Source organism: Delphinapterus leucas, chromosome 1 (assembly GCF_059928025.1).
Source record: "Delphinapterus leucas isolate spDelLeu-1000000601 "Yukka" chromosome 1, BTC_Dleu_Yukka2, whole genome shotgun sequence".
Lineage (NCBI taxonomy): Eukaryota > Metazoa > Chordata > Mammalia > Artiodactyla > Monodontidae > Delphinapterus > Delphinapterus leucas.
The window spans coordinates 11,375,001-11,399,266 of NC_143129.1; the positions used below are offsets into that span (position 1 = coordinate 11,375,001).

The 24,266-nt window shown below is 39.7% G+C and overlaps 1 protein-coding gene across 3 annotated transcripts in view; it reads left to right on the plus strand.

The window, feature by feature from the left end:
• ASPM (assembly factor for spindle microtubules) overlaps window positions 1-24,266 on the plus strand; it is a 71,519-nt gene that overhangs the window by 41,776 nt on the left and 5,477 nt on the right. For 2 of the 3 annotated variants that reach the window (XM_089906515.1, XM_089906507.1), the window contains 10 exons: window positions 4,451-9,160; window positions 12,521-12,687; window positions 14,164-14,260; window positions 15,566-15,775; window positions 17,079-17,231; window positions 18,088-18,276; window positions 18,911-19,103; window positions 19,229-19,383; window positions 21,229-21,405; window positions 22,656-22,825. In XM_089906515.1, coding sequence (XP_089762641.1) covers window positions 4,451-9,160; window positions 12,521-12,687; window positions 14,164-14,260; window positions 15,566-15,775; window positions 17,079-17,231; window positions 18,088-18,276; window positions 18,911-19,103; window positions 19,229-19,383; window positions 21,229-21,405; window positions 22,656-22,825 — 6,221 coding nt within the window. The remainder of the gene's footprint in view (window positions 1-4,450; window positions 9,161-12,520; window positions 12,688-14,163; window positions 14,261-15,565; window positions 15,776-17,078; window positions 17,232-18,087; window positions 18,277-18,910; window positions 19,104-19,228; window positions 19,384-21,228; window positions 21,406-22,655; window positions 22,826-24,266) is intronic. The other variant, XM_089906518.1, reaches the window with a different exon arrangement.

The following is a 24,266-nucleotide window of genomic DNA, read 5'->3' on the forward strand; positions in this document are numbered from 1 at the left end:
GAGTTTGCTGGTCTTTGATCTTGGTGAATGTTCTGTGTACTTGAAAAGAATGTGTATTCTGTTGTTGGGTGGAGTGTTCTATAAATGTCAATTAGATCTACTTGGGTAATGATATTTAACAGTTCTTTTATATCCTAACTGGTGTTCTGTTTATTTAGTCTTATACCAAGAGAGCAGTATTTAAGTCTCTAACTATAATTTTGGATATATCTTTCTCCCTTTGGTTTTATCTACATATATTTTGAAGATGTTTTGTTAGGTGCATACACATTTGGAATTTTTATGTCCTCTTGGTGAGTTGAGTTTTGTTTTTTATCATCGTTTTTTATCATTGGTGAGTTGAATTTTTTTAAATCATTTTTTATCATTGTGTAATGTTCCTTTTTTATCCTTCAAATTTTTCTTTGCTCTGAAGTCAACCTTGCATGCTCTTACTATAACCACTCCAGCTTTCACTTGATTATCATTCGCAGGGTATATTTTTTTCCTTTCTTTTACTTATTATTTGCTTACATCATTATATATGGCTTAAAGTCTTGACAGCATATAGTTTTTATGTTTTGAAAATCTCTATCTTTTAATTGATGATTTATACCATTTATATTTCAGATATTTATCAATATGCTTGGATTTGGGTCTATCATTTTATTGTTTCGTTTTCTGAATGTTCACTTTCTTTTATTCTTCTCTTTCCCCTTTCCTGTCTTTTCAATTATTTGAATACATTTTAGTGTTACGTTTTAGTTTATCTTTTTTCTTTTTAGTTATTATTTTATCCCCTTGTACAGGGGTTTGGTTATTTGGGGTTTGTTTGTTTGGTTGGTTGGTTTTTTGCCTTTTTTTGGTTGCTATAGGCATTTCAGTATACAAAACTTTTAATCTACTTAGAATCAATATTTTATCCCTTTAAATGGAATGTAGAAAACTTACAACTATCTAGGTCCCTTTGCTCCCCCCACTTTTATGTTTTAGCGGTCTTATTTATTAAACCTACATACAAATAAAATCACATCAGGCAATGTTATAAGTTTTGCTTTCAATGATAATAAATATTTTAAAGAGTACATGAGAATAATATCCTGTTAATGCAGATATTTTTCATTTCTGTTGCTGTGCTTTTTTTTTTATAGTACGCTTTTTGCAATTTATGAACATTGTAATTAACTAAAGTCCTTAGTTTCCATAGGTTTCACTCTTTATGTGGTATAGTTGTGCTTTGACAAAAATCCTGCCCTAAAAATCCTTTCTGCTTTACGTATTCATCTCTTATCCCTCTGCAAAATCCTGGGCAACCATTGATCTTTTTACTGTCTCTATACTTTTGCTTTTTCCAGGATGTCCTATAATTTGAACTCATCAATATGTAGCCTTTTCAGATAGGTTCTCTCACTTCACAATATGCATTTAAGTTTCTTTTATGTCTTTTCCTGCCTTGATAGTTTGTTTCTTTTTATTGCTGAATAACATTCTATCATATTGATGTACCACAGTCGTTTTTATCCTTTCACCTATTGAAGGACGTATTGGTTGCTTCTAATTTGGGGCCATTATGAATAAAGGTGCTATAAACACCTGTGTGCAGGTTTTTCTGTGGACTTGGTTTTCAGCTTCTTTGGGTAGGTACCTAGGAATGGGATTGCTTGATCATATGACAAAACTATATTTAGGTTTGTGAGAAACTGCCAAACTGTCTTCCAAATTGGCTGTACCATTTTGCATTCCCACCAGCAATGAGTGACAGTTCCTGTTGCTCCACTTCCTGGCCAGCATTTGGTGTTGTCACTGTTTTAGACTTTACCATTAAAATAGATGTGTATAGGCCTCACATTGCTGTTTCAATTTGCAATTCCCTAGTGCATTTGATGTTAAGCATCTTTTCATATGCCATTTACAATCTGTATACCTTCTTTGGTGAAGCATTCAGATATTTTCCCCATTTTAAAATTCTTATTGCCAATTTTTGAATTCTTTATTGTTGAGTTTTAAGGGTTCTTTGTATAACTGGATACAAACCCTTTATCAGATTTATATTTTATAAATATTTCCTCCTAGTTTATGGCTTATCTTTTTGTTCTGTTAACAGAGTCTTTCACAGGGCAGATTTTTTTTTTTTGATTTTAATAAACTCTGACATCAATTTTTTTTCTTTCATGGATTATACTTTTGACATTATATCTAAAAAGCCATTGCCAAACCCAAAGTTACTTAGATATTCTATTGTTATCTCTCAGAAGTTCTATAGTTTTGGATTTTACATTCAGATCTATGATCTATTTGAGTTAATTTTTGTGAAAGGTTAAGAGTTAGTGCTTGACTCACTTTTCTTTCATATGGATGTCTACTTCTTCCAGTACCACTTGTTGACAAAGCTATCTTTTTTTTTTGTTTTTTTTTTTTTACAGTATGTGGGCCTCTCACTGCTGTGGCCTCTCCCATTGCGGAGCACAGGCTCCGGACGCGCAGGCTCAGCGGCCATGGCTCGCGGGCCCAGCCGCTCCGCTGCATGTGGGATCCTCCCGGACCGGGGCACGAACCCGTGTCCCCTGCATTGGCAGGCAGAATCTCAACCACTGCACCACCAGGGAAGCCCGACAAAACTATCTTTTATCCATTCAGTTGTGTTGTTTGTTTATCAAACATCAGTTGACTATGTTGCATGGGTCTATTTCTGGGCTCCTTATTCTGTTCCATTGATCTATTTTTCTATTATTTTGCCAGTATCACACTGTCTCAATTACTGTGGCTTTATAATAACTTTTGAAGTTGGATGATGTTAGTCCTCCAACTTTGTTTTTCTTCACTATTGTATTTGCTATTCTGGGTATTTTGCGTCACCTTATGTACTTTAGAAGCAGTCTGCCAGTGTCCACAAAGTAACTGGATGAGATTTTGATTGAGACGACATTGAATTGATAGATCCAGGTGGGAAGAACTGGCATCTTAACAAAATCCAGCCTTCCTATCTATGAATATGATATATCTCTATTTATTTAGATATTCTGTGTTATCTTTCAGCACAGTTTTGTAGCTCTGACAGATCTTGTGCATATTTTGTTAGATATATTCTTAAGTATTTCTCTTTTTTTTGCTAATAATGTTAATGTTTCCATATTCTACAAATTTGCTATAATTGCTTATTCCAGGAGGGTTTTTTTGTCATTTCTTTGAATTTTCTACATAAATGATCATGTCATCTATGAACAAAAAAAGGGTTTATTTCTTCTCTGTCTGCATAGCTTTTATGTCCTTTTCTTATTGCATTAGGCAGGACCTCTAGTAGATGCTAAATAGGCTTGGTGAGAGGATATATCCTTGTATTATTCCTGGTCTAAGAGGGAAAGCATTTAGTTTCTCACTGTTAAATCTGATGATAGCTGTAGGTTTGTGTAAATGTTCTTATTATACTGAGGAGGTTCCCCTCTACTCTTAGTCTGTTGAGAAATTTCTTTCTCTTTTTTTCCCCAGTCATTTTTTTTCTTTCTTGTTCAGCCTAGAGAATTTGTATTGATCTCCAAGTTCATTGATTCTTCTGTCATCTCCATTCAGCTACTGAGCCATGCCAGTGAGGTTTTTTGTTGCTGTTGTCTTGGTTATTGTGTTTTCAGTTCTAATATTCCCATTTGGTTCTTAGTTGTATCTTTGATGGTTTTTTTCTGAGACTTTTAATCCTTCCATTAGTCCCCGCCACATCTTAGCAATATTTGGAGTGTTTTGGACAAAGGAATGGTCTTATTGCGAGAAGAACGTCCAGAGCTTGATGACCAGTAGCCAGGATCCGCTTGAGACTTTGTAGCTCGCGTGTTGCTGGGATAACTAAGGAGTTAGGGAATGTGGGGTGGTTGGGAAGGAAGCAAGAGGAAAAAGCTTTATTACTTCTCAAGTCTTTCCAGAATCCTACTTTTTAACCATGTATCTATAATTCCTAAATTTTATTCTTAATGAAAATACTGACTCAGAGAGTGCTGTGACTCAGTGATATTTCTCAAAATCCTGTGTTGATGTTACCAGGCCTGTAACACAGGGTCCCTCCTATAAACAGTTTTCAATCATTATAAGATAGCTTAGCAACCTTGATAAAAGGGGAAAATATAAGATCCAGAGATACATTCATAGGAAATTACTTAGAATCAATAGATAGCAGAATATTACTATAGTTTCATTTTAAATCTTCTAATATATTATTCTAATATAGCATAAACTTGTTTATATTTCTTATGTCTCCTGAATACAAATGCCATATAAATATCATTAGTTTGGATTGGCTACAGTTGTATCAACACAGAAACTAAACTATAAACAAAAGAGAGAAGTATCTTCTTTAGAAATATATTGCTTTTAAAATTAATGTCTTTGTTTTTAAGCAAAATGTTAGAAACGTTAATACTTTCAAGGGTGTTAAGTATAGAAAGATGTGTCTATTTTACTTTGTGTCCTTTCTTACCTTTTTCAGAGATATTGGAGAAGATATTCCACTAGAAAACAGTTTCTGAAGCTGAAATATTATTCAATCATCCTGCAATCTAGGATAAGAATGATCATTGCTGTTGCTTCTTACAAACGATACCTTTGGGCTGCAGTTACAATTCAGAGGCATTGGCGTGCTTGTTTAAGAAGAAAGCAGGATCAACAGAGATATGAAATGCTAAGATCATCAACCCTTATAATCCAGTCTGCGTTCAGAAGATGGAGGCAACGTAAAATGCAGCTACAAACAGAAGCTGCAATAACACTGCAAAGAGCTTTTAGAGAACGGTGTGTCAGGAAACAGGTTAAAGAAGAGAAAGCTGCCATGGTCATACAATCCTGGTACAGGATGCAGAGAGAATTACGGAAATACATTCATATTAGATCTTGTGTTGTCATCATTCAGACAAGATTTCGGTGCTTTCAAGCCCAAAAGTTATATAAAAGGAAAAAAGAGTCTATCCTCTCTCTCCAGAAGTACTACAAAGCATATCTGAAAGGAAAGGTTGAGCGCACCAGCTATTTGCAGAAACGGGCTGCAGCCATCCGACTACAGGCCGCTTTCAGGGGAATGAAAGCTCGTAATTTACGCAAACAGATCACCGCTGCTTGTGTCTTTCAGTCATACTGGAGAATGAGACAGGACAGACTTCGATTTCTAAACCTTAAGAAAAATATTATCAGATTGCAGGCACACATAAGGAAGCATCAACAACTACAGAAATATAAGAAGATGAAGAAAGCTGCCCTTGTAATTCAGATTCATTTTCGAGCTTACATTTCAGCCAAGAAAGTTCTAGCTTCTTACCAGAAGACACGATCTGCTGTCATTGTTCTGCAGTCTGCATTTAGAGGGGTGCAGGCCAGGAAAAAGTTTATTCACATCCTCACATCTGTTATAAGGATTCAATCATATTACAGGGCTTATGTTTCCAGAAAAAAATTTCTGAGGCTAAAAAATGCTGCAGTGAAGTTACAATCCATTGTCAAGATGAAGCAAACTCGTAAACAATATTTACATTTAAGAGCAGCTGCACTAAAGAGAGAAGAACACATGCGGGCATCTTGCATCAAACTGCAAGCTTTTGTCAGAGGGTACCTGGTTCGAAAGCAAGTGAGGTTGCAGAGAAAAGCTGCTGTTTCACTACAGTCTCATTTCAGGATGAGAAAGATGCGCCTGTACTACCTGAAAATCTATAAAGCAGCTGTTGTCATTCAGAGTTACTATCGTGCATACAAAGCGCAGGTCAATCAGAGGAAGAACTTCTTGCAAGTCAAAAGAGCAGTTATCTGCTTGCAGGCCACTTACAGAGGTTATAAGGTACGCCAGCTAATCAAACAACAATCTACAGCTGCTCTTAAAATTCAAACTGCTTTTAGAGGCTACAGTAAGAGGATGAAATATCAATCTGTGCTTCAGTCTACTCTCAAGATTCAGAGATGGTACAGGACACACAAGACTGCTTCTGACATAAGAACACATTTTTTAAAGACAAGGGCAGCTGTGATTTCTCTACAGTCCGCTTACCGTGGCTGGAAAGTTCGGAAGCAGATCAGAAGGGAACATCAGGCTGCAGTGAAGATTCAGTCTGCTTTCAGAATGGCCAAGGCCCAGAAAGAGTTCGGGTTGTTAAAAACGGCAGCATCCGTCATCCAGCAACATCTGAGAGCGCGGGCTGCAGGGAGGAGGGAACGGTTGGAGTACACTGCGCTCCGCCTTGCAGCAGTGATGCTCCAGTCCACATGGAGGGGCAGAGCAGCGAGAAGACAGGTTCAGAAGCAACACAAATGTGCTGTCCTCATACAGTCGTGCTACCGAATGTACGTGCAGCGAAAGAAGTGGAAAATCATGAAAAAAGCGGCTTGTCTGATTCAAATATACTATCGGGCTTACAATACTGGGAGAAAACAGCATCATTTGTATTTGAAAACCAAAGCAGCAGTAGTAATCCTACAGTCAGCTTACCGAGGTATGAGAGTGCGGAAAAAAATAAAGGAGCACCACAAGGCGGCAGCCGCTATACAATCTAGTTACAGAGTTTACCAAACCAAAAAGAAGTACGCCACCTACAGAGCGTCAGCTGTTATAATTCAGAGGTGGTATCGAGTTACTAAAATTGCAGACCGTCAGCGTAAGGAATATCTTACTTTAAAGAAGGCGGCTGTGAAAATCCAAGCTGTTTATAGAGGTGTTACAGTAAGAAGACAGACTCAGCACCTGCACGCAGCAGCCACTCTTATTAAAGCCGTGTTTAAAATGCAGCAATCAAGGAGGCGATATCATCAAATGAGAACAGCAGCCATCATAATTCAGGTAAGGTACAGAGCATATCATCAGGGTAGAACTCAACGTGCAAAGTACCTGACAACTTTGAAAGCTGTTACCATTCTCCAGGCCAGTTTCAGAGGAGGACGAGTTAGACAGACCCTGAGAAGGATGCAGACCGCAGCAACACTCATCCAGTCCCACTACAGAAGACACAGACAACAAGCTTATTTTAATAAGTTGAAGAAGGTGACAAGATTGGTGCAGCAAAAGTACCGGGCAGTGAGGGAAAGGAACATACAATTTCAAAGGTATAACAAACTGAGACATTCCGTAATCTGCATTCAGGCTGCTTTTAGGGGGATGGAAGCTAGAAGACACTTAAAAGTCATGCACTCAGCCGCGGCTATGATTCAGAGGAGATTTAGGACTCTGATGATGAGAAGGAGATTCCTGTCTCTCAGGAATACCGCTGTGTGGATTCAGAGAAAATATCGTGCAAATGTTTGCGCAAAGCATCGCTTACAACAGTTACTACGGTTACAAAAGGCAGCCCTCAAAATCCAGTCCTGGTACAGAGGGTGGGTGGTGAGGAAGAAGGTGCAAGAGATGCACCGGGCTGCTACCGTTCTCCAGGCGGCTTTCAGAAGGCACCGTGCACATGTGAGATACCAGGCCTGGAGGCACGCCTCGCAGGTCATCCAGCAGCAATACCGGGCAAGCAGGGCCAAACTGCTGCAGAGGCAGCTCTACCTCCAGCAAAGACACTCTGCTGTGGTCCTCCAGGCTGCATTCAGGGGTATGCAAACCAGAAGACATTTGAAAAGGATGCATGCCTCTGCAACCCTGATTCAGAGCAGGTTTAGATCTTTAGTGATGAGGAGAAGGTTCCTTTCCCTCAAGAAAGCAGCTATTTTTGTTCAGAGGAAATATCGAGCCACCATTTGTGCCAAACATCACTTGCACCAATTCTTGGAGTTACAGAAGGCAGTCTTTACAATCCAGCCATCTTACCGAAGGCTGATGGCAAAGAAGAAGTTACAGGAGATGCACAGGGCCGCAGCCCTCATCCAGGCAACTTTCAGAATGCACAGAACACACCTTGCCTTTCAGACCTGGAAACACGCCTCGATTCTCATTCAGCAACATTACCGAGCATACAGAGCCGCAAAATTGCAAAGAGAGCATTATGTCCAACAAAGGCATTCTGCAGTGGTCATTCAGGCTGCCTATAAGGGGATGAAAGCAAGACAGCTTTTAAGGGAAAAGCACAGAGCTGCTGTCATAATACAAAGCACATACAGAATGTACAGGCAGTATTTTTTCTACCGAAAGCTTCAGTGGGCTACAAAAGTAATACAAGAAAGATATAGAGCCAATAAAAAGAAAGCTCTTCAACACAATGCACTCAAGAAAGCAGCAACCTGTGTCCAAGCAGACTTTCAGCATATGATTATAAGGAGAGAGATTCAGGAAAAGCAGCATCAGGCTGCCATTACTCTTCAGAAGCATTTTAGAGCCTTTAAAACAAGGAAGCACCATCTCCACTTTAGAGCAAAGGTAGTTTTTGTTCAAAGAAGGTACAGAACACTAGTTGCAGTGCAAACCCAGGCAGTCATTTGTATACAGTCTTACTACAGAGGCTTTAAGGCACGAAGGGGTATCCAACTCATGCACCTGGCTGCCACCCGAATTCAGTCATTCTACCGAATGTACAGGGCCAGAGTGGATTATCAGGCAAAGAGAATGGCAATTGTTGTTATACAGAATTATTACAGGTCATACGCCAGAGTTAAAATGGAAAGAAAAACATTTTTAGCCATTCAGAAATCCGTAAGGCCTATTCAGGCTGCTTTTAGCGGCATGAAAGTTAGACAGAAATTTAAAAACATGCCCGAAGAAAAAATGGCAGTCCCTGCTACCCAATCTGCATTCTGCTGTCACAGAACTGAAACTCAGTATGAAGCTGGCCAAAGCCCAGCACTTACGGTTCAAAGGCGGTGTAAAGCTTCTCTGGTTGGTCCCTTACAGGAAGCAGGGTATCATTCTGAAAGAAAGGCTGCAGTAACAATTCAAAAAGCTTTTCGTAAAATGGTCACAAGAAGATTGGAAAAGCACAAGCGTGCTGCCGTGCGAATTCAGTCCTTCCTTCAGATGGCTGTGTATCGAAGAAGATTCATTCAGCAGAAAAGGGCGGCTATCACTTTACAGCAGTATTTCAGGAAAAGGCAAACCAGAAAACAGTTTTCATTGTATGGAGAAGCAGCAGTCGTTTTACAAAATCACCACAGAGCCTTTTTGTCTGCAAAACATCAAAGAGAAGTTTATTTACAAATAAGAAGCAGTGTTATCGTTATTCAAGCTAGAATGGAAGGATTTATACAGAAACGGAAGTTTCAGAAAATTAAAGATAGCACCATAAAAATCCAGGTATTTATATATTGAAATATAAAGCTTTCATTCTTTCTTTGACCAGTATTTCTTAGAATTTATAAAATGAGCTTAAGCAGGTTGTAAAGATTAATACTTAGTTTACGTGGCCTTTTCATTTACCTTCCAAAATGGAACATTTTTGAGGTTGGGCAAAGGGTGCCAAAAATAATTCACCGAAGACGGCACAGAACTGGGATTGTTCTGAGTGTGACACCCTAAGCTTGTTGCAACTATGGTTGCACAGTTAAAAGCAGAGACCTTGAGACCATCAGGTTGCAGCTGGCAGCTGTGAGCAGATATTGTTTTAGAGAACAGCTGGTGGTGTCCTTGAGTCTGATACAGTTCAAGTTCTCAGTGATGTAGGAACATGTCTGAAACCACATCCACAATGGCCACCCGGCTCCACTGTGGATGCCTGAACCACAGTTAATCCATTTTGATTTTTAAATGCATTCTTTTCTTTAATGGTTAAAGCAGATACACAGTATATGTTTAATAGGCCACAAAAGAGGCTGTTCTAGTTAACATAAAGTTCAAATTAAATCCTGTATTAGCCAGAATGACTTGCCCATACCTCAGTGTATGGAAATTTCTTCATGATAATACAGAATGAGAAATGTATGTTGCTGGGAATGCAGAGAAGAGAAACCTAAGCTAGTCCCAGTGATTTAAGTTGAGATGTTAAGCTGAAGGATGAACTGGAAACAGCCAAGTAAAATGTATGGAAGGAGTATTCCAGCTGTAGGAGGTAACACCCAGAGTTCAAAAATGAGAGAGAACAGGTGTGCAATAAAGGGTGACCTGCGACCAGGATACGATCCATGGAGCGAGATGTGGGCAGCTGTGTAAGACAGAAAAAGTTTAGTCTTCATCCTCTGGACTAAAAGAAGTTCTAGAGGAGTTCAACTAGGAGAAGACCAGAATCATAGTTTATTTTTTAAAAAATTACTCAGATGGGATTTCCCTGGCGGTCCAGTGGTTAACTCAGCCCTTTCACTGCCATGGCCCGGGTTTAATCCCTGGTCACAGAACTAAGATCCCCCAAGCCATGTGGTGCAACCGAAAAAAAAAAAAAAAAATTACTCAGGCAGGGATGTGGAAGATGGACTGAACTGGATGCCGGGCGGCTAGCCAGGAGACTGCAGGCAGTAGGTCAGGGAAAGTGAACCACCGTTTGACAGCAGGGTTGTCAGGGTCAGTGTGAGTGGAGGATGGGATTGCCCTTGTATAGAGCGCAAACAAGGAGCCAAGCCATCTTTATGGCTGAGGTGACTCAGCAGATTGCACCCTTCACTGACGTGGGAACAACGGGAGGAGCAGGTCTGGAGCCCGATGAGCTCGGCCTGGGGTACGTGAAGCTGACGTGACCACCACACGTCCAGCGGGGCAGCTGCTATGTTTGTTGTAATTTGGACAGCAGTACGGATTTTGGAATTTGACTTCTACGTTGTTGGCATACACTGATAACTGAACTTGTGGGAGATAGGGGATCACTTAGGGAGAATGCATGAAGTGAGCAAAAGAAGAGGGCCCAGGACTGGAGCCCTAAAGAGCATCAAAATTCAGGGGTGCTGAGAGGAGAAGCCAACACAGGGTATTAAAAGGGAACGAAGAAAGCTAAAGATTGTGGTATAAAGAAACCAAGGGTTGAGGGAGGAGGGAAGGAGCACTCAAGTTCCAGACGCTGCCAGGAGTCAAGGACTGGTGGGTTTGTCAAGCGCGTGTGTTAGTTGGGGTTATGTTAGAAAAGCCAAAATAACAATCTTAGGAAAATTCAACTGTTATTTCTTTCTCTTTTTTTTTCTTTTTAGCAATTAGTTGTTTTTTTGGGCGTTTTTAAAAATTATTTATTTTTGGCTACATTGGGTCTTTGTTGTTGCACAGGGGCTTTCTCTAGTTGCTGCGAGCAGGGGCTACTCTTCATTGCGGTGCGCGGGCTTCTCATTGTGCTGGCTTCTCTTGTTGCAGGGCACAGGCTCTAGGCGTGCGGGCTTCAGTACCTGTGGCTCGCGGGCTCAGTAGTTGTGGCTTGTGGGCTCTAGAGCGCAGGCTCAGTAGCTGTGGCGCACGGGCTTAGTTGCTCCGTGGCATGTGGGATCTTCCCGGACCAGGGCTCGAACCCCTGTCCCCTGCATTGGCAGGTGGATTCTTAACCACTGCACCACCAGGGAAGCCCTGTTTTTTCTTTTATATAACTAAATTATAGAAGTGCATGTTGCACATCTAGTTTTTAACACATACCAACCAGTGGTCTTAAACTTTAGCACACATTGGAATCACTTTGGAATCTTTAAAAGTACTGATACCTGGCTTCCACTATGAATACTACTATGTTGGTATTCGGTTTTGTTTACATAAAAACCATATAGAAATACTCTGAGTTAAGGACATCACAAGAGTTCAGTTTGACCATATGTATCATTCTCGCCTGTCAACTGAATTTAGAGCCTGATCCCCATGTTAGGTGGAGCTATTGTATTTGCCGTAGGTGTTTTGAGGTCAGATAGACTCAGGTTCAAATCTTGACTCTATCACTTAATGGCTATGTGGTAACAAGTCTCTTGACGTTAATTTCTGTTTTGTATAGAGATCTTAATAATCATCTCACAAGATATTTATAAGGATTAAATGAGATATGTCTGTCACTTATTACCTGTGACATCAACAAGTAATTTTACTGGTGTCAGTTCCTCTGGGCCTTCATTGTTTTCATCTCTAAATTAGAGATAATAGTATTACCTACCTATGTTACTGTAAAGAATTATAGTGCTTAGTATAGCGCTAAGCACTTAAGAAGTTGTAGCTGTTACTTAAGCTTTTAGTCAGCCGCAAGGTTGCCAAAGTCGGAAAATCTGGTGGTCCTCACGTAGATGGATGCCCTCAGGATTCTGCAACAGGATGGACCCAGAAGCCAGGATGTGTCTGCAGTGGGTGGGGAGGGCAGTGGGAAGAATTCCCGTCCCTTCCCTGGAATTGGAGGCATCAGTGTGTTCATTTCCTTTCGTTCCTTCACATGGACTGAGAAGGTGAGGGCAGTGCACACACCTGGCTTCCCAGGCTTTGCGTGCATCTTACAATTTAAATACTTTTCAGGGTTGTATTGGGCTTAGCCAGCAGCCAGCCGCAGGGTATGTGCTGAAGCAGGTAGTAGGAGGTCACAGGTCAGCCCGCTGTTCTCAGAGGGCTCACGTGTCCGGAGTGAGCGAGTCCCACAGTGGAGCTGGGGTGTGACTGCATTTCTGCAGTTGATCCTGTCTGCTTGACCTTATATTAACTGTTATCAATACTGAGTCTTCCAGTTTACAAAAAAAAATTAGACATCTCATTGCATATTTGTTATGTTTATATGTTTAATAGACTGCGTGGAGGAGACATAAAGCCAGGAAATATTTACGTGAAGTGAAAGCTGCCTGCAAGATTCAAGCCTGGTACAGGTGTTGGAAAGCACGTAAAGAGTATCTGGCTGTGTTAAGAGCTGTTAGAACCATTCAGGGTTGCTTCTGTACCAAACTGCAGAGAAGACGGTAAATGTGTCAGCTGCGTGGGCGAGAGCGTGTGTGTGTGGGGGGGGCGGTGCACGCACGCGCACATGTGCCGTAACCAAGTCCGTGTGTCAAGTAATACTGCTTGTTGGGTTTTCTTTTAAATAGTTGCTATGCTTAATTTGTATGGTTTGCTGGTGTTTCCTGCAATAATGTAACAAAATTATCTCTGAGACTCTTATTTTTTGAGATACAGCCTTGATGGTATAATCCAGGAGAAAATATTAAACTTGATTAACTCAGGTTCATAAGGATAAGGGACTGAGGGACTCAGTAGGGACTGAGGATGGGAAGTTAATAAAATGATCTAGTAAGTCTTGTTTTCCTTGTTAGTGCACGGGTCCATTTTGTCTGTTGATTTAGCTACTGGCAACATTTGTTTTCTTATGCTTTTTTTTTCTTTGTATTAACCCCTGTACTCTTTATCCTTAATGACGAAGACCTAATTACCAACTTATCTATGTTACTCGTATTTCCCTATTCCTAGTTCATTTCTTTTAAACACATTTTCAGAAGCTCTTATCAGATAGTCTATATTATTTTTTTATTTCATAGTGTAAGAATTTTTTCTTCAGTTCCCAGAATTATTGAGTTATTATATCAGTGATGGTTTTAAAGATCGTTTTGGGAGAGCACACTAGTGTTACAAGCGTTTCTTGATCAATCCCATGGGCAGAGTCAGGGCTTAACAGATAAAAATATAATTGCTGCTCTCAGCTATTAAGGACCAGTATCCAGTTTTTCCCATTGATATTCAGCCTTACTTTCTAGGAGAAGTGGCGACATGACATAGGTTAATCTCTCTCCCTTTTCCACAGGACCGTGAACAGATGAAAGAGCCTGCCAATTCTCGATTGTTGTCACTGCTATGTTGACGCCTAAAGTTTAATCTCTAGCCCTCACATTTAAAATTTTTCTCCAGTTCTGTTTACAGAATATTCCTTTTTAAATCTTTTGATGATGCCATCTCTCCTTTCAAACAAGTGTTTGTTTCTCATTTGCCTGATGCCACTCCACCCTCCCAGGCTGTCTTCTCAGCCACACCTGTCTGCTCAAAGACTCGCTCACAGTGTGGACTCAGACTTTATTCTCTACCATTTTTTCTACCACCTCCCCTTTATCTAGGCTTTGTCTAGATCTGGCTAATCCTACTTTCTTCTGATCCCGTTCAGAATTTTTTGTCATTCTAGAACTTAATATTTCTTGACCACTGAAATATTGCCAATTGTAAAACTTGTTTTGCATTGTGTTACCGTGTGTGTGTGTGTGTGTGTGTGTGTGTGTGTTTGTAAAGTTCTGATTGCTAGAACCTAAGTATGAATTATCCTTTTCTACTTTTTTTTATTCTCTCATTGCCTTTCTTATATTTTCTTTCTCCTCTAGTATTTATAGGGGGTGGGCAATGAATACTTACTAAATGAGTTAATTTGAAATTGCTTTCCAATAATCACTTTTTAGGTTTTTGAACGTGAGAGCATCAACAATCATCATTCAGAGAAAATGGAGAGCTGTACTTTCTGGAAGAACAGCTCATGAGCAATTCTTAATGACAAAAGTAGGTGTTAAAAAAACAGTTCATATGTAAAGAACTACTTTAAAAAACAGAAAACAAAAAATGATTTAAAGATCTAACTATACATTTGCTTTAAACACATCATTGCAGTCAATTAAAAATTATATTCACTCGGGCTTCCCTGGTGGCGCAGTAGTTGAGAGTCCGCCCTGCCGATGCAGGGGACACGGGTTCGTGCCCCGGTCCAGGAAGATCCCACATGCCACGGAGCGGCTGGGCCCGTGAGCCATGGCCGCTGAGCCTGCGCATCAGGAGCCTGTGCTTCACAATGGGAGAGGCCACAACAGTGAGAGTCCCGCATACCGCAAAAAAAAAAAATTTTTATTCACTCATAAAAATACTATTTGTATTTTTGTTTGTGTATCTGTTTTTATAACATATTCTCAAACCCAATTTGAAGTGATTTATTTGAAGAAAATCATAATAGATGTAGCATATCCTGTCTGTATGAGTCAACACATACTCTTTAAGCCACATTTGGTAATCTATTTAAAATATTTAACATTGGTTCTAGAACAATGGTGGTACCTATGGTCTTTTATTAAAGAAATCAAAATTAAAATTTTACTTGTAAATTTTGATGTTCATATTCACTATGTATGATTATATACACACTATTATTATTACACCTTCTATTATATATTTACTAACTAATCAGATCCTCATGATAACTCTGTGAGGTAGCTATTATCAGCATTCCCATTTTATGGATGAGTAAACTGAGGTCTGGAGAGATAAAGGGGTTTGCTCAAAGTCACTCAGCTAGTAGGTGGGGGGTCTATGTTGTAAAACAAACCTAGTTTTCGTTTCAATCCAGATGCTTTATGTGTCTTGGAATTTGATTGTCAGGATGTTCTAGAATTGAGGAATCTAAGATGTGCTGGGAGTACACTGGTTCTCGAAGCAGCAGACAGCTTCCCTCACAGCTGCTTACAATGCCCATTCTGTTCTCTAGAGTGTAGCTAGCTTTTGTATTAAATGCATTTGTCCTGTAGTAATACTAGTCCTTTGCTCATTCACAATGAAAAGTATCAAGAGGAAGGGAGGGAAGAAACACCAAGTATCTATGGTCCCTGGTTTGCACCTTCATAAAAGCTTCATTTTCAGCTGTAGCCCTCTGTGGGTTTCAAAATCTGTGAAACATATAACATTCTTAAACTAAAAATGTAAAAAAAAAAAAAAATCATAATTATACCATCTTATTTTTCATTGAGAAATTCCAGAACCTCCAGTGGGTTGAACTATTATTTCTATCTATTAGTGTCACTTGCAAATTTTTCCTTATAGAGATATCAAGCTGCTTGTTTGATCCAAGCAAATTTCAGAGGATATAAAGGAAGGCAGGTCTTTCTCCAGCAGAAATCAGCTGCTTTGACCATACAAAGATACATACGAGCCAGGAAGACTGGGAAGTGTGAAAGGATAAAATATGTTGAATTAAAAAAATCTACAGTTGTTCTACAAGCACTGGTGCGTGGTTGGTTAGTAAGAAAAAGGGTAAGTATTTTTAAGTAGGATATCTCAGTCTTATGAAGTGGAAATACCTGATGTTAAATTGTGTTAAGAAATTTGAGATTTTGGAGAATAATTTCAGAACTGATATAACCATTAACTAGAATTTATTCAGCTTCTGAAGAGCCCCATGTAACAAGATCACTGGTTGCCATAGATTTTTGTTCTATGATCCTATTTCCCATAGATGCTCACCAAAAATGCAAAATAACTTTTCTCGTGTAATAAATCTTAACAAAGGAACTGAAGTATGAGGAGGGCTCCACATGTGAAGGAGTTATTTTTTTTTTAAGTTTTTAACATCTTTATTGGAGTATAATTGCTTTACAATGGTGTGTTAGTTTCTGCTTTATAACAAAGTGAATCAGCTATACACATACATACATCCCCATATCTCCTCCCTCTTGCGTCTCCCTCCCACCCTCCCTATCCCACCCCTTTGGGTCACAAAGCACCCAGCTGATCTCCCTGTGCTATGCGGCTGCTTCCCACTAGCTATCTGTTTTACTTTTGGTAGTGTATATAAGTCCATGCCACTCTCTCACTTTGTCCCAGCTTCCCCTTCCCCCTCCCCACACGTGAAGGAGGTTGTTATTCAAGTCACCTTTTGCTACCACCAAGCAACTCTCTCAGGGGTTGTAGGACCATTCCGTTGATAACTTCCACACCTTCAGCAGGAGAGAATCCTCCCTAGGGAATTCTTGACGTTCTGGGCATCCAGTACATGAAGCAGTGGTAAACAGAAAATAATTAAATTAAAGGAGAAATCTTTCGTGTTTTGTTCACTGAGTATAAATTGAAACTCTGAAGGCCAAAGGCCCCTCCCTGGAGGGAGCTTCTGCTGCAGAAGTCTTGTGCTGGATGTGGCGAGACCACTACTGGAGAAGTCGGGTCAAATGTTTGCCCGATTTAACGTCACCATCTTCAACGGTTCTGCTTGGAGCTCTCTAACCCTTTCTCAGTTTACTATTCCTAGACTTCTCCCATTATAATTAGTACCTTCAAAGCCTTATCTAGCTGCCCTTGGGTAGTCTAGTTAAATTCTGGAGTGAAGTGCCCAAATATAATTGTGCTTTCTATATCCTCAGTTAGGGGTTACACCATTGAAAGTATTGTATAGTAAAGGAGTATAATTACTTCAGGTAACAATGTAGATAATTTTAATAGTTACAAGTTAGTTTACTGTTGCTAACTTATATAATTTGGTATTAAGGATATACAAAAATAAACATTGGTTGATTGTCTTAAGAGTCAACTATTTGTTTGTTAATCTTTTTTTCTCCTTTAGATTTTAGAACAGAGAGCCAAAATTAGGCTTCTTCACTTCACAGCAGCTGCCTTTTATCACCTGTCTGCTCTCAGAATTCAAAGAGCGTACAGACTTCACAGGGCTCTGAAGAATGCTGATGATAAACAGGTTAACTCAGCCATCCGTATTCAGGTTAGCTTTTCCTCTGCAGTAAAACTATGACATAATTTTTGTTTGAAACTTTTTAATATTTCATAAACAATTTCCAAATACCCCTGCTAAAGTTATGTAGTATTTAGCTTTTGCCATGTGGCCATCAGGGTGGTTGGCCGGCTTAGAGGTGAGTTGCGTTTTATGGCTCAGGACTAAGGCTGTGGGTTATCCTCTGGCGCATTGTACGCATTCACTCCTCATGTAGCGACACCCAGGGCACCTGTCTCTCTCTTGACCTCCTTGCCAACCCGTGACATTACAAGACTTTGTGATTTTGTCATTTTGATGAATGGCAAATTACATCTCATATTTGGTTTGGATTTCCTATGATTGCTAGCAATTCTAAAAAATCTTTCCTCTGTGTTAGTTATTCAAATTCTTATCTGTGTACGGTATGCTTTTTAAATTTTTTTTTCCACATACTTTGCTCATTTTTCTGTTGAGTGTTTTATTTTTCTTAATGATTATAGGAGTTCTTTATGTATTCTGGATAAGAATCCTGTTTGTACAGTATATGTTAATATACTTACATATAAAATATTGAGTAAAGAAACAAATTGAAGAATAATATACAGCTTGATAAGATTTATATCAATTATGAAATGAGGAATATGTTGTGCAGGGTTAAATTCTCAGACACACACACACACACACACACACACACACACACACACACAGAGACACACACTTAAACCCACTGTGGCCTGGAATTTTCTGCACCAACTAGAGTGGAAGTGTAATGCCACTGGGGAGGGTTGAAAGCTATTTCAATAAATGTTCTATTTATTTCATTAAGAAACCTGAAGTAAAAAAACTATTCATATGTTTTAAACAGAGATGGTTTCGAGCAAGATTACAGCATAAGAGGTTTCTTCAGAAACATCGCTTCATGAAAATTCAGAATGAAGCTCAAGAACGTACGAGCCAGCAAAATAGGGCTGCATCAGTGATACAGAAAGCCGTACGCCGTTTCCTCCTCCGTAAAAAGCAGGAAAAGCTTGATAATAGAGTCACTAAAATCCAGGTAACTGAAAATATTATGATTTTAGTTCAAGACTTTGGTTTGTAATTCATCTACACGATATATAACATTTTATTGAATTTTATTTTTATTTATGTATTTTATTTCTTGGCTGCGCCTCACTGCTTGCAGGATCTTAGTTCCCCAACCAGGGATTGAACCCGGGCCACGGCAGTGAAAGTGCCGAGTCCCAACCACTGGACCGCCAGGGAATCCCCAATATCTAACATTTTAAAAAGCACAGTCATGCTCATTTTAAAAAGCTGAGATTGGCCAATAGAATAATTCATATGCACTATGCTACCATAATTTCATTGTTAAGCCCTTTATTTTCACATTCCAGAGAGGAAGTTGATGACTGAAAGATGCAAAAGCATTTTTGCCTTTTGAATCGATTTAGCCATCTTTGGCCAGTGAATGATGCTTTAACTTATATACAGGAATATTATATGTATTTCTTCCTAGAAAAATTGCTTTTGCTATTTATTAGAACCTGAATTGAAGTTGTAGTTGCAAAGTTGCAAAGATCATATCATATAATTTTACTGAAAACATTTACTTTGTGGAAGTAGATGTAGATGTTAAGTCCACAACATCAGAGGTTGTAATCTTAAAGTTACTGGTTTGTCTCTTTAAGGCGTTATGGAGAGGATATTCTTGGAGGAAGAAAAATGATTGTACAAAAATTAAAGCCATTCGACAGAGACTTCAGTGTGTTAACCGGGAGATTCGAGAAGAAAACAAGCTCTACCACAGAACCGCACTTGCCCTGCACTATCTCCTGACATACAAGTACCTTTCCGCTATTCTTGAGGCTCTAAAGCACCTGGGTTAGTTTAACAATATCTTGTATAAGGTTAGAAATGCGTTTTTACCCTTGAGTCGTACAAAGAATATAATAATACGATACTGATTTTGTTGCTGTGAATGTATCTCTTTTTTTTCCCCCTTTCAGAGGTAGTTACTGGACTGTCTTCACTTTGCTGTGAGAATATGGCCCAGAGTGGAGCAATTTCTAAAATATTTGTCTTGATCCGAAGCTGTAACCGTAGTGTCCCTTGTATGGAGGTCATCGGATACGCTGTGCAGGTCTTGCTTAACGTCGCCAAGGTAGTTTCCGTCTTGATAATGAAGAGTTCCTTGGTCAAGAAACCTCCCCTAGCAAGTTAGGTTTATGCTTGCTCATCACTAGAACTCAGATCCCCGAGTTAAAGTTCATTTACTATGTGCCAGAGTCTTCGGGGGGGGGAACGTTTACTCTGTTAACATAACTGTACATAGAAACTATAATTTTTTATGATTGATTTCTCCTGTTTTTATAATATTAATAACAGCAAGTTAGTTAAGGCCTTGCTAACTATGTGCTAGTTCTTTTCATGCATCATTTAACTTAGTCCTCCCATTCATCCTCTAAGATGGTTCTTATGGTATTATCCTTCCCATTTTGTAGTGAAGGGATAATCGTCTTTACAGGAGGTAAGGTCCTCGCCCGAGGACCAGCGTGTGGTCAGTGGTGGAGGGTTCATGTCCATCTCCCTCCGGAGCTGACAGCCTGTACACCGCGCTGTATCAGAACAGCAGAACCTCTTCTAATCATGTCTGGCTTCCTTTTTGGTTGGTGTTTCTAAAGTACTGGGTTGGCCAAAATGTGCCTTTGGTTTTTAAGTGAAAATAAAAGACACATTTTTCATTTTCACCAAGAGCTTTATCGAACAACGTATTCACCCTTTTGTTCCACTACCTTCTGCCATTTTTCAGGCAACTTCATAATTCCATCTTCCCGAAACTTTTTGTCCTTTTGAGCAAAGGACTGTTCCGCGTGCCTTTTACAGTCTTCCAGGGAATTGAAATTTTTTCCATTAAGAGAATTTTGTAAAGACCAGAATAAATGGAAATCCGAAGGTGCAACGTCTGGTGAACACGGTGGATGAATCAGAACTTCCCAGCCAAGCTCTGACAGTTTTTGCCTGGTCACCAAAGAAACATGTGGTCTTGTGTTATCTTCATGGAAGATTATGTGTTTTCTGTTGACTAATTCTAGATGCTTTTCGTCGAGTGCTGCTTTCAGTTGGTCTAATTGGAAGCAGTAGTTCTTGGAATTAATTGTTTGCTTTTCTGGAAGGAGCTCATAATAGAGGACTCCCTTCCAATCCCACCCTATACACAACATCGTCTTCTTTGGATGAAGACTGGCCTTTGGTGTGGTTGGTGGTGGTTCATTTCACTTGCCCCACGATCTCTCCCATTCCACATTATTGTACAGTATCCACTTTTCATCACCCGTCACAATTTGTTTTAAAAATGGAACGTTTTCATTACATTTAAGTAGAGAATTGCATGCGGAAATAGGGTCAAGAAGGTTTTCTTCGCTTAACTAAATGTAGACCTAAAGCGATTCACATAACCAAGCTGGTGCAAATGATTTTCAGCGCTTCATTTGGATATTTTGAGTATGTCAGCTATCTCCCACGTGTTTTAACACTGATTGTTCTCAATTAATGTCTCGATTTGATCGCTATCAACTTCAACTGGTCTACCCGACCGTGGAGCATCGTCCAGCAAGAAATCTCCAGCACGAAACTTCACAAACTACTTTTGACACGTTTGATCAGTCACAGCACCTTCTCCATGCACTGCACAAATCTTTTTTTGCATTTCGGTTACATTTTTACCTTTCTTGAAATAATAAAGCAGAATATGCTGAAAATGTTGCTTTTTTTCTTCCATCTTCAATATTAAAATAACTACACAAAACTTCATCAATTTTGATTAGTCTTTTTCTAAATGCACACTGATATGACAGCTGCCATATACAATCTAACAAAATTGTTTTGAATGAAGTTAAAGAAAACTGATGCTACTAGATCCATCTTACGGAAAAAACCGAACGAACCTTTTGGCCAGCTCAGTATCTGTGTTTATTATAATTTGTAACTTGGTTCTGTTCTCTTCCAGTATGAGAAAACGACTTCAGCAGTTTACGATGTAGAAAACTGTGTAGATACACTGCTGGAGCTTCTGCAAATGTACCAAGAAAAGCCCGGTGACAAAGTTGCAGACAAGAGTAGAAGCATTTTCACAAAAACTTGTTGTTTGTTAGCTGTTTTACTGAAGAGGACAAATCGAGCTTCTGTAAGTATTCATCAGTTTTTCTCCTTTGAGGTTATCTTTACATGTTCTTAAGTCCAAGACTTTTAAGCAGTTATCACAACTTAAATAGGGCTTTGCGTGTGTTCACACCTGCTCTTTGTGCTGATATGAGTTGTTTCTTATGTGTCAGAGAAGCTGAATTCTAGAAGTAGAATTTATCACAGCCCTAGGAGCAACCAGCTCCCATGTACTTGAGAGAAGCAACAGCTGTCCCAGCAAGGTAGAAATCCAGATGTGCACAGCTCCTCACCCCCTGCTGTGACATAAAGACATGACAAGCGTTTCTCCGGTGAGGCCTCTGAGCATCCTCTCCAGGAGTTACAGTCAGCAGGGGTGACTGCAGGCCATGATAGGACTGTGGCCTTTATCCTGAGAACAGTGGGAAACCACTGAAGGATTTTAAGCAAGGAGATATGTTCCAGTTTAAGTTTTAACATCACTTTGGCTGCTGGTCGAAGAATGGATTTGGGAGATCGTGTGGGTATAGGGAGACCATTAAGGAAAGAGGCAAGTGTAGACACACAGTGGTCTGGGCAAGAGACTGTACTTGACCTGGGGTCGCATCAGGCAGAGGTAAGCTGGAAACTTTAAGAAGGTAAAATTCGGGGCTTCCCTGGTGGCGCACTGGTTGAGAATCTGCCTGCCAATGCAGGGGACACGGGTTCGAGCCCTGGTCTGGGAGGACCCCACATGCCGCGGAGCAGCTAGGTCCGTGAACCACAACTACCGAGCCTGCATGTCTGGAGCCTGTGCTCCACAACAAGAGAGGCCGTGATAGTGAGAGGCCCGCGCGCCGCGATGAAGAGTGGCCCCCGCTTGCCACAACTAGAGAAAGCCCTCGCACAGAAACGAAGACCCAACACAGCCAAAAATAAATTAATTAATTAATAAACTCCTACCCCCAACATCTTCTTAAAAAAAAAAAAAAAAAAGAAGAAGGTAAAATTCACAGGACTTGGTAACCATGTATAATAGGTATATTGACTTTAATGTTTGCTTTTTTATTTAGTATGGAGTTAAGTGTACAATTTTTGAATATTTGCCTTCTTCATAATTGTCTTATAAATTCATAATTTAAACCAATCTAACTGCTGAACTTGGAGAGCTCGGCTTTTTTATTGTTAAAAGCTCTTAATTTACTGCATAGTGTTTGTATACTGTGATTGATTTTGCTAGCATAGAAGGGATATAGAATTCTTATTAGTTTAATAAATGCACATTTTCTTTTGTAGGATGTTCGAAGTAGGTCCAAAGTTGTTGACCGTATTTATAGTCTCTATAAACTTACAGCTCATAAACATAAAGTGAATACTGAAAGAATCCTTTGTAAACGAAAGAAGAAATCTTCTATGAGCATTTCCTTTATTCCAGAAACACCTGTAAGAACCAGAATGGTTTCAAGGTGAGCAGTAAATGTACCCTATAGTTTTGTGTCACCATTCATTCATTCATTCATCCACTGAGCAAACATTTATTGAGCACCTACTATGAGGAAGAGACTGTGCTTGACAATGGAGAAACAGCATGTGAACAAGAAGAAAATCTTTGGTAAATCTAAAGGAGACGATCTCAGCAGTTAATGAAGTAATAACACTGCAGCCAAGAGTATTTAGTAGTTATTGGGTAAATTCCTGGTCCTAACAAGGTACGTGCTAAGGCTGATAATTAGCTCTGAATAAGCTTTGCCGTATCATTTTTTCCCTTCCATGTAGGACAAAGTGCACTACTGGGGAGCTGGCGAAGGTCTCTCGTGGCCAAAACATCAACCTCCAACTCCTTGCATAATCACCCTGATGCCTGAAACTTCTCCTCTTAGAGAAGTTCTTTTTGACCTTGTATTAGTTACCTAGCACAAACTTAGTGGCCTTAAACACCAGTAACTTATTCTCTCACAGTTCTTGAAACTGGAAGTTTGAAATGGAGGTTGTCAGCAGGGCCTCACCTGGTCTGAGGCTCTGGGGTGTAATCCTTCCCTGGCTTGTCCAGTTTCTGGTGGCTAAGTGTCCTTGGCTTGTTGCTGGATAGCTCTGTCCTCCGCCTAAGTCTTCACAGGGCTTCTTCTCCCTCTCCCTCCTCTGTGTCTCTTGTAAGGACATTCGTTGTTGCTCTCTGGTTCTGGGCAGAAGAAACAGTCTAGAGATATAAATTAGGGAAATGGTCTAGAGATATAAATTAGATGCAGGAATCATTAGAACCCCTCCCTCTCTCTCCCTCTCTCTCCTTCCTTTCTATGACTGGACAATTGTCTACTAGGTATAAATCCTGCACCACTGACAATGCACTATTTCTTGGCCTGGGTTATATAGCAGTTAGCTTTATAATTACTCATAATTATACAATGTGTAATAGTTGTAAGTTGGTTTTGTGCCTGCATGTCTCACAGTATAAGGTAAAAATAGTCTACTTGCATGAACTTTATTAGTGGGAACCATCACTACATACGGTTTTTATTTAAGGACTTGGCATATTATAATATGAATTACGTTGTAAAACTATTAACATATGAATGAGTAGGTTCTTTTTTTCTCCCCTTTTGACACTGCCGGGGTTTTCTGAGGTAAAACTCCCAACAGTATAAATGTACCCTTTATTTAGGTGCGCAATTCAATGAGTCTTGACAAACGTGTACGGTTGTGAAACCACTACCACTGAGATAAAATATTTCTGTCACAACAAAGTTCCCTTGTGCCCCCTTGCAGCCAGTTCTCTCCCATTAACCCCTAGGCTCTGGAACCTGCTGATGTGAGTTCAGTACCTTTAGTTCTGCCTTTTCTGCTTTGTCCCATAAATGGAATCATACAGAGGTAGCTCCTTGTGACGGGGCTCTTTTACTTAGCGTAATG